The 14,551-nt window shown below is 37.9% G+C and overlaps 1 protein-coding gene across 4 annotated transcripts in view; it reads left to right on the top strand.

The window, feature by feature from the left end:
- The window catches only part of FANCM (Fanconi anemia, complementation group M), a 75,122-nt gene that overhangs the window by 44,802 nt on the left and 15,769 nt on the right, over positions 1–14,551 (top strand). For all 4 annotated transcript variants that reach the window (XM_014548190.1, XM_014548191.1, XM_014548189.1 and 1 more), the window contains 3 exons: positions 4,354–6,250; positions 12,066–12,157; positions 12,260–12,328. In XM_014548190.1, coding sequence (XP_014403676.1) covers positions 4,354–6,250; positions 12,066–12,157; positions 12,260–12,328 — 2,058 coding nt within the window. The remainder of the gene's footprint in view (positions 1–4,353; positions 6,251–12,065; positions 12,158–12,259; positions 12,329–14,551) is intronic.

Genomic DNA, 14,551 nt, shown 5'->3' with positions numbered 1-14,551 from the left:
ATTGTTGAAAGTATTACATATGCCCCCTTTTCTCCCCATTGACCTCTTCTAGCCTACCTCCCCACCCCAGGTCGTCACCACCCTATTGTCTGTGTCCATGGGTTATGCATATATGCATACAAGTTCTTTGGTTGATCTCTTCCCATCCACCCTCCCCTGCCTCCTCTCTGAGGTTTGATGGTCTGTTCCATGCTTCTATGTTTTATAAATATTTTTCTTTGTTCAGATCATTTGTAGTTGAAGCTCACTTGCCACCATTTTAAAAAGCTCTGCAGCATTCCCCAGCCATTCACATATTCATCTTGACCTGGACAGTCAATTTCTTGCATAACCCACAGAAACTTCAGTCCTTTAATATGAAATGTTCTCCTTTTTTTTACTTTTGATTCAAACTAGCCCCACCCAGCACGCTGACTCACCTGCCTCCTTCTTCCTTGCATGTCTACTCCCTTAATTATTGAGGCCTCAGGACTTGGCATCAAATACTCTTAGGAATAAAGCTTCGGGACTAATGACTACAGAGACAGAATTTTAGTCAAAGTAGAGATAACATCTAGGCCTCAGTTATATTTCAGCTCCAGGCCCACAAAAGCAGCAAAACCAGCTGAAGTGATACCATGGCTGACATCAGGACCAGGTGCAGTGATCAGTGACTCCTACCCTAGAGACCAGGGCTAGCTCCCTTCATCATCATGATTAATGATGTTTCCCCTACATAACCCATTGCCTGGAAACATTGCGGAGCTCACCTATCTCAGGGTGGGGGCCCCTTCCTAAAAATAAACCCTTATGTCTTTGCTGCAAATCCCTGTTAGTGTCTTATTGGGCTTTGGTGCTCACAGGCAAACAAACCCCTTTAGTCCGGTAATGATACTGGACACAAAGGGTCCATTACTGCCTGTCGCCACTAAGCCAGTAAATAGATAACAAGGTTGAAACTTTTATGAGCATTTATTTATTCTAGTTGTCAGTAGCAGAGAGTAGCAGGTATGGCACCTTAAAAAACTGCTCTAACATCTCCCACCAGTTGGCTCATTACATAGGGATAGGGAAGAAAAGCTATGTGCAGCAGGGAGGGTGTAGCAGGATGAGGGCTGCAGAGTATGTGGTCAGTGTGTCCACTCCCAGAATCTTGAAGTCCAATGACAAGGTAGTTAATCTTTTAACCATGGCAAACAGCTTATCCCATTCTTGGAATTGGAGAATGGACAGCATTCCTGGGACAAACTCCCAGAGGGGGGTCAGTTTCCAAACACAGCAACCAGGTCAGGGTCCACTTTCTTTGACCAAGGCAGGACATGATTAATAATATCTATGAGCATTACTAGTGCCTCACCATTCCCGCCCCCCCCCTCCCCCCCCATCAATAACAAATGCTAGCACAGAAGATTTTTAATAGGAACAGGATCCTTTCAGCCACTCTTTGCTTTAGGCTTCTAACTTTATTACCTGTAATGGTCATTTAGAATTGGCACGTGGATGGCCACATCTTATCCAAGGTATGCATGCACATATGAGTAAATTAATCCTAATCTTCCCATTTGCATCACTTTGATTTTTCTGCCATTGCAATAATGTTTTAAGACATTAATGAAATTTAATTATCAAAAATCTCTTTAGCAGTTGCTGTGGGTTGTTGTTGTGTTTTTTTTTTAAATATCTTTATTGATTTCAGAGAGGAAGGGAAAGGGAGAGATTGAAACATCAATGATGAGAGAGAATCATTGGTTAGCTGCCTCCTGCATGCCCCCTACTGGGGACTGAGCCCGCAACCCAGGCATGTGCCCTTGACCGGAATCAAACCCTGGACTCTTCAGTTCGCAGACTGACGCTTTATCCACTGAGCCAAACTGGCTAGGGCAGCAGTTGCTGTTTTCAATTAAATGTAATCTGTAATGCTGTTCTTCTCAAGTAAATTAACTTTAACCAACATTGTAATATATTAATTTCAACTTAATTAAAATTAGTTGAAATTCCTTGTCAGGAAGAGGGAGCTATCCTTCATTTTGGTCTTACATTGAAGAACCAAGAAACAAGCAGAATGTAATATCTATAATAATAAAAGCATAATTTGCTAATTAGACCGGACGTCCTTCTGGATGAAGCCGTGGCGGTGGCGGCGGCGGTGGCTGCGGCCAAGCCCCTTGCATGAATTTCGTGCATTAGGCCTCTAGTTGTTTATATGACCCTGGGTTGGGAAAAGGGATCTAGTTTTTTACTTTTGGATCTAATTCAACTTTATTAGACCATGTTGTCTCAAGTGTGGTTTTAAAAGTCAGTGAAAATTAGAGCAGTTCCTTTGGCAGTGGAAGTAAAGTTGTATAAACCCTTGTATTTATTCATAAGCATTTTCCCATTGAGAAACAAATAGTCTGAAAAACCTAAATACAAGCCTGGGAATCATTCATTTTGGATTTTATCCATGGCACTCACATTGTGTCTTTGACCAGTCAAACTCATTGCATTTGGTAGGCCTCTAATGACCAGAGTAAATTTTAACATATGTAATGATTTATATAAACTTTGTAATTTAGGATTTTTGTTAGATGAGATATATTGAAATGTTGTCTGTGACATAGGTTATTTGGTATACCTCTTATATCCTGGTGGTAGTTTAGAGAATTGTTAGTTCCTTGAGTAGTTTCTTGATTATTATTCTTTGAGAGGGTCAGAATGATGAACCTATTCAAGAGTGAAATCCAAAATGCCTGGGTTAGAATCCAAACACTACCTCTTACTAATTGTGCATTTGTAAGACACTTAACCTCTTTATGCCTCAGTTTCATCTATAAAATGGGGATAATATTAATACCTTCTTTACATGGTTGGTGTAGGATTAAAAGACTTGATATGCATAAACCATTTAGAACTGTAATGGCACATAGTAAGTAATCAGTAGCTTGTAGCTGCTCTTTTTATTATTAGTTATCATTCATGAATAGTATATGTAAATATATAAATTAGTTGTGAATACCAGCAAAACCTGTGTCATCAAATTAACACATATTTATTTAGTGTCCTCTATATACCATGTTCTGTTCTTGGCCTTGCGGCTACATCAGGGAAGAAGCCAGATAAAATATTTTGTCAGCCCTGGCCAGTGTTTCTCAGTGGGTTGAGTGTCATCCCCTGTACCAAAGGGTCATGGGTTGGATTCCCAGTCAGGGCATATGCCCAGGTTTTGTGCTTAATCCCCAGTAGAGGGCATGCAGGAGACAGCTGATTGATATCTCTCTCTTTTTCTTTCTCTCTCTCTCCTCCCCCTTGCTCTCTAAAATTAATAAAAACATTTAAAAAGATATTATGTCAGTGGGGAGCATATACACTACCAGGGAAACAGACATCCTCACATTAATATTTATTGTATTTATTCAAAAAGTGAAGAGTTAATTGCCTAAGTCCCTGAGTAGTAGAGGAATCATGATTAAAGTAGCCTTCATGGGGAAGAGGGAAGGATGAGCCAGGAGTGGTGGGGACTGTCATTTTAAACTTAGAGATATTTAAGAAATTATAGTGACTTAGAAATTCACTATAAGAGTTCTTGGTTGGGAAATTTCTTAAAAATACTCATATGTGGAATCTAATGAACAAAATAAACCGATGAGCAAAATAGATCCAGAGACATAGAAGCATGGAACAGACTGATGATTCTCAGAGAGAAGGCAGGGATGGGGGTTGCGTGGGGAGAGATTAACCAAAAATCTTATATGCGTATAAGCATAGCCCATGGAGACAGACAATAGTGTGGTGAAGGCCTGGGGAGGGGCATGGGAGCGGGGTGGAGAGGGTGAATGGGGAAATAAAAGGGGGACATCTGTAATACTTTCAACAATAAAGATAAATTTAAAAAATAAAACTGGAAATAAAATAGTCTATTCTAACCTATAGTACACATACAAGTATCATTTCAGATGTTCTAAAAGCTGTTCTTAGTTTACTTTCAAAAGGAGAGTAATTTAACATATAGATATGTGCTTTACATTTATATATATTAATTTCTTAAGTATGTATTTTTAGGAAATTAGAATAATTGTTCAATTAAATGTTAGAAGTGAAAAAACTTAGTGTTTATAATCTTATTTTATGCATTCACTAAATTTGTTCTTTCTACAAATAGTTATCATGGGTCTTCCATGTAGTAAGTACTGGGGAAACAAAAATATTAATGGATTAAAGAAATTTATGTTAATTTCACAGTCGTTTCATTTATAATTTTATTTATCAGAATGATTTTTTAAGGTATAAGAAAATCATTTGAATAATATTGTTTGGGAAATATTTTAACATAGAGTAAAACTCATCGCTTAGAATTGGCTTGTTTTGTTTTCTTGTGACCTTTTCATTTCTTTATAGGGAGAATGCAGCTATGAATTGGAAATTAAATCTTATTTACAAATGGAAGATGTCAGCTCAACATTTAGTGCTCCCAGGAACAAATCTAATCTTCTTGCCAATGGCACCTTTACTAGTAACAAGAAATATTCATTTATAAGGAATATAAATGAAGGCAATTTATTCTCAATGACAGAATCTGATGAAGAATGTGCTGAAATTTTTAAACAGACGCATATCAAACCTACTAAAATTGTCTCTCTTAAGAAAAAAGCTTCTAAAAAACGGAAAAAAGATCAGCCTAAAAAAGAAAATAATGATGATGCTATGGATTCTTTAGATACTGATGGCAATTCTGTTGAAAATATTTTTCAGGTAGACCTAAATGATAAAAGAGCATTAGATATAGATGAAGTTGCTGCCACATGTGCTGTTGATGAAAATGTTGTTAATCAGCCATGTAGATTATTAACAGAATGTCAGATTACAAATAAATCTACTAATTCATTTACTGGAAGTTTTTTAGATTCTGGTTATAACAGTTTCAGTGATGAGAAATCTGTTTTATATAGCTTATTTCTTCCATTTGAGGAAGAGCTTGTTATAGCTGGAACAGATGACCAATTTTATAATTGTTATTCACTTACAAAAGAGGTACTAGTTAATGTAGAGAGATTTTTATCTCATTCTCCTCCACCTCTCAGTGGACTCTCAGTTTTGGAACATGAAATTACTAAGGGTTCTGCACTTGAAAATTTGCTTTACCCACCCTGCACAAAGTATTTACAAAACAATAAATCTACCTATTTGATATCACATGCAACTGTCAGTTCTCAACAGAATTTAGAATTGAATTCACTCAAATTTATTAATCATCCTTCTGAAAAAAGTTGCCTTTATAGTACAACTAATAAGATTGTTGATGAGCCCAGCTTCTGTGACTATGATGATAAAGTACGTAAAGATGTTGAAAATGAAACTTTAGTAACCAACAATCATGCTCAAATAAACACAGGCCCTCCAAAATACTTAGATGAAGAAAACAATTGTGGTGTTGATAACAATGGACTTCAAGTATTGTTCACAGATCAGGATGAGAGTTTACCACTATTTGAAGAAGATAATACAGAATTTAATGATATGAGCCTTTCTCCCTCAAATAATGAATGCAAATCTTTACATGTGTCAGACAAAACTTGTATAAACAAAATGGCACTGGTTTCTCAGTTCTTAATTTCTGATGAACTTTTGTTAGAAAATAATTCTGAACCCCAAGATCAAATTATCTATGATACTAATACTAAATCTCATGAAGATTTGACAGGTGTACATGAGGAAAAACTGAAGAGTGATGAATATGTTCTTGACTGCTCTAAGGATTTATTTTCTGTTACCTTTGATTTAGGATTTTGTATTCCAGATTCTGATGATGAAATATTAGAACATGCATCAAATACAAATAAGAATAAAACTTTAGATGATCTACCTGGAAGATGTTTAGATATCAAGGAGATAAGTGATGCAAGTTATGTTTCAAATCAAGCAGTAATAACAAGAGATCATGTTGATAGTTCTAGGAGTAGAACCATTACTATCTCATCAAGTGAAGATAAGCAGAGTCCAACTTCTTCACGTTTTTCATTGAGTATAGCAAACAATAAAGAATTTATGTTGCCTGGTTATTCTCAGTTTTCTTTGCCAGTTGGGGAAAAAGTTATGAGTACACCCCTTTCTAAATCAAGCACATTGAACTCTAAAAGGAGAAAGGAAATGCCTAGGACACTAGATTCTAATAAAGTAAATTCACAAAGTTTCAAAGAAACATTGAACTCAACTTTTGATGATTCAGGACTTTTTATAGAAAAGGCTAAAAACGGGGAACAAATCAGTCTACATCAATCCTGTCATTCTGCTGGAGGTAAGGTTTCATCTTTCTAGAATAATTACTCTAGATAAACTTCTGTAATTTTTCAAAATGTAATTGCTCAGTTTATGGTGTGTTGAATTAGATAATTGATGTATTCTATATTTTTAAAGTTGATGCTTACTGATTATTTTATCTACATATATATTTATGGCATGCATGCCATTGGAGAGTTATTACACTGTGAAATATAGAAGTGTAAGATTTGGCCCTAGCCTTTGACTGTAAAACAAACAATTGTGTGACATACACTTTTGAAAAGATACCAGTAAAATGTGTAAAGAACTACTAAAGGAATATTAAGATAGTGGATGTTTAGGAGATACAGAAAATGTCAAAATGTTGAAGTGGATTAGATTAGATTTTTGCATGTAAATTTTCATTTTGGCTCCTTGGGAATATGGATATGTTGAAAGTAATAAAAAGAGAATTTAGATGTTATAAAATAGTGGGGGAAAGTACAAGAAGGCAAGTGTAAGATTTTGAGGGGATAGTGTAAAGAAAAGGGTTTATATAGCAAAATAGTTGAGAAGTAATACTAATTGGAGGATTGAGATAAGAGCACAGAAGCTCTTGGGGAATCTGTATTTCTGTGAGCTAATTCTACACAGATACAGAAAAACAAGAAAATACAGTGATAGATGCTGTAGTTAAAAGGAAAGCCTTCTGGAATTACTTGGTTATTATAACTGAGTCCTGCATTTAATTCTAGCTGCCTTAGAAGATAATGAAAAAAGAAAAAGTTGAATTATAGAGTGCTCATTTGTAAAAAGGATTTATTCAAGTTTATCTGTCTGGGTAGATGTTTTATTGTCATAGAGTATGAAGAGAAATTTACTATGTAAATTTATGTTAGTTTTCTTTCTTTTTTAAAAAAATATTTTTTAGCCCTGACCGGTTTGGCTCAGTGGATAGAGCTTTAGCCTGGGGACTGAAAGGTCCCAGGTTCGATTCCGGTCAAGAGCATGTACCTTGGTTTCGGGCACATCCCCAGTGGGAGGTGTGCAGGAGGCAGCTGATCGATGTTTCTCTCCCATCGATGTTTCTAACTCTCTATCCCTTTCCCTTCCTCTCTGTAAAAAATCAATAAAATATATTAAAAAAATTTTTTTAATGTTTTTATTGATTTTTAGAGAGAGAAGAAGGGAGAGGGATAGAGAGATAGAAACATTGATGAGAGAGAAACATCATCAATCAAGATCAGCTGCTTCCTGCACAGCCCCCACTGGGGATTGAGCCCTCAACCCGGGCATGTGCACTGACCAGGAATCGAACCAGTGACCTTTTGGTTCTTGGATCAACGTTCAACCACTGAGCCACACCAGCTGTGTTAGTTTTTTATTACTGTGTAACAGATTACGCCCCGAAATTTAGTGGATTAAAATAAACATTCATCTCACAGTTTCTATAGTTTAGGAATTCACGAGTTTCTTAATTGGGTGGTTTAGCGTAGGATTTCTCATGAGGTTATAATCCAGATTTCACCTGTGGTTGCAGCTATCTGAAGTCTTGACTGGGCATGGATACTCTGCTTTCAGGATGGGTTGTTCAACGTGGGGAGGGGAGATAGAGGCACACAGGGATCTCTATTCCATAGCAACTCTAAAATCCAGCAGAAGTGGGATTAGAAGTTCTTTGATTAAGATTCAAAGCCTGGTAATAATTCTCCATGGTTCTTTGTTCTCTGGATGCTTGGAGCATCCTTTTTCACAGACAGCACCTGTGGAGTTTTCTCTGCATACTTTCTTTCAGTAAAAATTTGGGAATCCAAAGCCCTCTTTCTATTTTGTTCTGTCTCTGCCCCTTTTAGTTGTAGCTGGCTGTGTTTCTTCCCATATAATTCTCACAAATTTTTGGATTTCTTGTGAATCTTATTGGGATTCATTCCATTAGACCAGCGGTTCTCAACCTGTGGGTCGCGAACAATGAAAATACATCCTGCATATCAGATATTTATATTACGATTCATAACAGTAGCAAAATTACAGTTATGAAGTAGCAACGAAAATAATTTTATGGTTGGGGTCACCACAACATGAGGAACTGTATTAAAGGGTCGCAGCATTAGGAAGGTTGAGAACCACTGCATTAGACACTAGCTTGCCCACAAATCTTTTGGAGCTAGGTGTTCTACCTTGGGTTTCTGCTGAGATGTCTAGAGATACAGTAGGTCCTCGGGTTATGTCGGAGATCCGTTCCTATGGCGCAACGTAATGCGTTTCGCCATAAGTTGGAACCCACCTACATAAGCACCTACATCACTCACATGGAGCACATACACAGCAGTAAGGAAGTGAAACAGTAAAAAAAAATTTAAAAGAAAGATAACAATTCCTGATCTTTGCTTGTGGTAAATAAATAATAAAAAACATGAAGCACATATGTACATATGTCGCAATGACGGCACTTTTTTTTTTTTTTATAAATAAATGGGAGATGGTGACGTAACCAGGAACTGATATAAGTCGAGTCCAATGTAACCTTAGGACTACCTGTAGTTCTTTAATCTTAGAAGATCTGTCTGAGAGTATCTGTGATAAACATTCCAAAGTGTTTAGAGGGCTTTTTATCTGACTGAGTGGTACTCTGAGGCACCACTTTTGATCTTAGGTCTTAAAGCATACAGACAGTCCTCGGGTTATGTCGGACTCGATGTACTTCGTTTCGTGGTTACACCGCCATCTCCCATTTATTTATTTTAAAAAAAGTTTCATCATTTCGACGTATGTACATATGTACTTTATGTTTTTTATTATTTACCACAAGTAAAGGTCAGGAATTGTTATTTTTCTTTTAAATTTTTTTACTGTTTCACTTCATTACTGCTGTGTATGTGCTCCATGTGAGTGATGTAGGTGCTTATGTAGGTGGGTTCTGACTTACGGCGAAATGCGCCGTAGGAACAGATCTCCGACGTAACCCGAGGATCTACTGTATACAGTTATATCCTCAGCTGTATCTGAACAGTATTTTCCTGGCAATCCTCTAAATTATATCTTTGCCTGGAAGATTTCTTAGTTTACTAGTAACATGGTTTGCCAGCTCAAGAAGCTGGGAATTTTCAAAAGCCAGCAAGTTTGTTTCACATTTAATAGTCCTTTCTTTAGCTTCTCTCTCTCCTCTTGTAATTTACTTTAACAGCAAGAAGCACAGATGACACCTTAAACATTTTATCTAGAAATTTCCTTAGCTAAATCACCTCATTCATTAGGCACGTTTTCTACTTTCTGTGTTACTGAAAGGTTGCTAAACTTTCTGGCATTACATAAAGGATTCTCTTTCCTCCAATTTCCAATAAGATTTTCCTTACTTTAACCTCTCACACGTAGCCATTGATCTTCCTAGAAATTGTTGCTATAAACAATTCCTTTGAGTCTCTTTAAGCTTTCACCAAAACTCTTCTCAAAAGTTCTTTCAAGCTTCTGCCCCTAATCTAGTTCTAAAGTTCCTTACATCGTTTAGTTATTTCGTATGGCAATCCACTGTTTCCAGGTACTGCAACCTGTATTATTTCTCTATTGCGCATAACAAATTATCCCACACAACTCCCAATTTAATGGCTTAAAACAACAAACATATTTCTGTAGACCAGAAATTCACGAGTGGCTTAGTGAGTGGTTTTGGCTCAGGATATTTCATGGAGTTGCAATCAAGACGTTGGTCAGGGATGGAGTTATCTGAAGGCTTGGATAAGCTTGGAGGATCACATTGCTCTTGGTGGGAGGCCTCAGTTTCTTACCACATGGGCCTCTCCAAAGGATTTTCTCTTAAAATATATTTTTATTGATTTCAGAGAGGAAAGGAGAGGGAGAGAGAGATGGAAACATCAATGATGAGAGAGAATCATTGATTGGCTGCCTCCTGCATGCCCCCTCCTGGGGATTGAGCCCGCAACCCAGGCATGTGCCCTTGACCGGAACCGAACCCAGTACCCTTCAGTCTGCAGGCCAATGCTCTATCCACTGAGTCAAATCGCTAGGGCTCCATAGGATTTTTTTAAACTGTGTTTTTAGAGAGAGAGGGAGGGAGATAGAGAGAAACATCAATGTGAGAGAGAAACATCGAATGGCTGCCTCCCACATGCACCCCCACCAGGGATCAAACCCGAAACCTGGGTATGAGCCCTGACTGGGAATTGAACCATCAACCTTTTGGTGCACAGGATGACGCTCAACCAACTGAGTCACACCGGTCAGGGCCATAGGGTTTCTTCTTATTTTCTTACTAGAGGCCTGGTGCACCGATTCATGTACATTGAAAGGAAATTAATTAGAAAGTGTCCAGTGGGGCGGGACTGGGCGAGATGGGCCAGACATGCCCTGGTGCCAACCTCCCACGGTCCCTCCCCAGCTGGCCACACCTGGGGCGGCACTGGGGCTCGAAGGGCGTCTGCACAGTGAACGGGATCCTTCCAACAGGTGGGGTCCCTCGGCCTGGCCTGCGGGGATTGGGCTAAAACCAGCAGTCTGACATCCCCGGAGGGGTCCCGGAGTGTGAGAGGGTACTTCGCAAAGTTGCTGTCACTTGGCAGCTCCTGTGTTGAGCATCTGCCCCCTGGTGGTCAGTGTACATCATAGCTGTAGGTCGGAGCATCTGCCCCCTGGTAGTCATTGCACATCATAGCTACCAGTCGAAAGGTCGGACGGCCACTTAGGCTGTTATATATATAGATAATGTAGCATTCCTCCAGAGTGAGTGATATATAGAGAGAGCAAGGATGAGGTTGCAATCACTTTTATGACCTAGATTCTGAAGTAAGGCACCTTCATTTTCATTATATTCTTTTGTTAGAAGCAAGTGACTAAGTCTGCCCTACACTTAAGGGGAGAGGAATTCTGACTTTCCTCTTGAAGGGGAAATATATCAAATAATTTATGAATGTATCTTAAAACAACAATACGGCTCTTACAGTAGGTTTCATAAAGACACAAAGAAGTGTCTTCAAAATTTTATGAAAAGACATACTTAAAGCTTTGGTTTAAGTACCTGAATATTTGAAGCATCTATTTCATACATAAGAGTTTTTTTGTTTTGTTTTTTTATTTCAGAGAGGAAGGGAGAGGGATAGAGAGATAGAAACATCAATAATGAGAGAGAATCATTGATCGGCTGCCTCCTGCACGCCCCCTTCTTGGGATCAACACGCAACCCGGGCATGTGCCCTTGGCTGGAATCGGACCTGGGACCCTTCAGTCCGCAGGCCGATGCTCTATCAACTGAGCCAAACTGGCTCGGGCTGTTTTTTGTTTTTTGGCAATCTTTTCATTCCCCCAGATAAGTTGTTTTAGTTACAACATTTTGCTGATATCTTACCAATGTTTAATTTCATGCTTGTGCACAAAAACATATGAATATGTACATATATATGCTACATACATACATAAAAGGTCTTTATATATATTGTTTTATAGCTTGCATTTTATTGCTTTATCTTGTTCAACTAGAAAGAATAAGATAAAAAGGCAGGAAGACTATCATAGATTTTAGAGATGAATTCTAAAACCATCGACTTATGTTTTACACTCTTCTGGCCTCTTTTCAGTTATATTTTTAAAAAATGAACCTGAGTCAAATATGTTTATTAGCAAGAGTTATCATCTCTTAATTTTCTTACTGGTACTGTTTTATTTATTTTATTTATTTTTTGGTCTCTTCTCATGCTGATTTTTTTTTTTTTGCCAAACTTCGTAAAGCTATCTTTTTTTGAGAGTGACAGAAACAATTCTTATTTACCCATCAATAAAATAGATAGTTGTGGTTGGATAAACTTAAATCTATTGACCAGATTCATTATTTTTAAATTTTATAGATGAACAATTAACAAGCAATGAAAGTGAAGGTGATGAGATTTTCCGAAGAAAGAGTAAAAAAGCAAAAGGAAATGTTTTAGAATCCCCAGAGGTGAGTAATTCAGTAATTACAATAATGTGACCATATACAGGCTTTTCCTTTCTCCTTACGTCTTTTTATTATTTTTACCCTTTACTTTATCTATTTATCTAGGATCAGAAATATAGTGAAAATGATTCTCCACTTCATGCTGTAAAAAAGCGCAGGGTTCCTCCAAAGAAAGTAAGTATATAAACAGATGATGTATAGATAATGCATAGTAATTCAATTAGAATAAATATTACAAAAATAATATGTGTATAGGTGAACATAAGTACATATGATCTTACAGGAATGTAGTTAGCAGAAAAATGGATAATAAATACTATGTGATTAGAATTTCTATTTTAATTTTATACTTGTTTTAAAAATGATTTCTACTTTTGTCAATACATGTTAGCAATTCAGCAGATGTTCATTAAATACTGTGTATCTACTATGCGAGATGCTGGAGATACTATAATAATTATATCCTGGAACTGTCTTAAGTCACCTACAATCTATTAGGAGAGAAAGATAAGGAAATGGATAATTTTAATATAATCTTTTAAGTCAAATGATAAGAAAAGAGAACCCCTTAGACTTTGGGAACTGTGTCAAGCTTCTTGAAGTTAAAACCTTATTAAATCTTAAGCATATGTGGCCTTAGGCAAGAGAAGGGAAAGGGGAAGGCATTGTCAACAGAGCTTGAAGAATGACACAGCTGGAAACAGCATCTCTTTATTAAATGGACTGTTCTACAAAGAGTGCCAGGAAGTGAAAACGGAGAAAAATTTGGATCCGTTTTTAGAAGGCCTTATTCTTCCATTTGCTTACTGAATGGTTTGAAAGGAGGAAAGGAAGGAGTCCAGTATGACTCTGGTGTTTGGCTTGGGCTCTTTGGCAAATGTGTCATAAACCTAGAGAAGACAAGAAAGAATTGAGTTCAGTGTGGAACATGTTTGAGTTTGAGGTTTTTTGTTTGATAGTGAAGTGTCAGTGTCTGGCAAGCATTGGTGACTATGAATATGAAGTTTGGGTAGGAGGCAGGTCTTATAGCTAATGAAATTCATTTGTCATCAGTTTATAGCTGGTAACTAAATTTTGAGATTAGGAAATCTTGTGTGTTTTAATTCGCTAATGAAATCTAGGATACTTTATGCAAAATTAATTAAAAATACAATCAGTTCATATTAATTTTTATACTTATATAAAACAAGAAAAGTCACTTTTATACTTATATAAAAAAAGAAAAAGTCACTTTAATTGATTTATCAGAGATGAATTAAAACATTGATAATGTAATGAATCCATTTTAAACTAAAATTATTCCTTTTAATTGAAATGTTATTAATAAACTTTTTTTGAGTCTTTTGGTTAGTTTTATATTATTCTGTAAAAGATACAGTGATAGGCCTCCCTAGTCAAAATTTGTTTTTCTTATAGTAGTTCTTTGGTTTGAAAGGACTCCTGTATGTTTGAACTGATTTTGATACCTGTATTTATAGACCTAACTAGAGGCCTGGTGCATGAAATTTGTGCATGAGTGGGGTCCCTAGGTCTGGCCAGCGATCACAGCCGATCAGGTTCCCTGCCTCCCCGCCTCCTCCTTCCCTCGCCACCACCCACCCCCAGTTCCTTGTCCCAGCCCGGGGCTCAGCCCCAGATTGGGCAATCGGCAGAGGGACCCAGGAGGTTGGCCAGCAGGCCTCGATCAGGCGATCGCCAACCACCACTGTAGTGGGTGGGCACCGGGGCGATCAGGGCCTGCATCTGGGGGGGGGAGACCCGGGAGGTTGGCTGCCGGCCCTGAGGAGGGAGCCAGCCCCCCTGGGAAAGGGGCCGCATCCACCACCACCTACCCCTGGTTCCCCATCCCAGCCCGGGGGCCCTGCTGGCCAGGGGGAGGGGCCGGGAGGTTGGCTGGCAGGCCCCATCAGCGATCGGGGCTTGCAGGCTGGGGGCAGCTCTTACATTGAGCGTCTGCCCCCTGGTGGTCAGTGCGTGTCATAGCGACCAGTCGTTCCAGTCATTTCATCATAATGGTCACTTAGGCTTTTATATATATAGATTATATTTTGTGAAGTCCTCAGGATCTTCTAAAGGAAACAAGTTTTCATCAGATACATTTGATGTAATTGAATGAATGTTATAATAGTATTACATATATTGCCTAATTTAGTATTTTAGTACTTATCAATTCTTAAGTATTATGTATTTGTAACAGGGCTCTGGGTTGTGAGAGTATTTTATTTTTCTAACAAGAAAATGTTAGGCCAACTTTAAAAAAGAAAATAAAAGCAACATCCTTTGAGATTAGGAAATCCTATCTAATAATAGACAAACATGGTAATTGACCATACCTTCGCTATGCCTCCCATTGGCTAATCAGCAAGATATGCAAATTAACCCAACCAAGATGGCGGC

Source organism: Myotis brandtii, unplaced genomic scaffold (genome assembly GCF_000412655.1).
Source record: "Myotis brandtii unplaced genomic scaffold, ASM41265v1 scaffold5, whole genome shotgun sequence".
Lineage (NCBI taxonomy): Eukaryota > Metazoa > Chordata > Mammalia > Chiroptera > Vespertilionidae > Myotis > Myotis brandtii.
The sequence above is the reverse complement of the archived record's forward strand: the minus strand, read 5'-3'. Positions and strand labels throughout refer to the sequence as shown.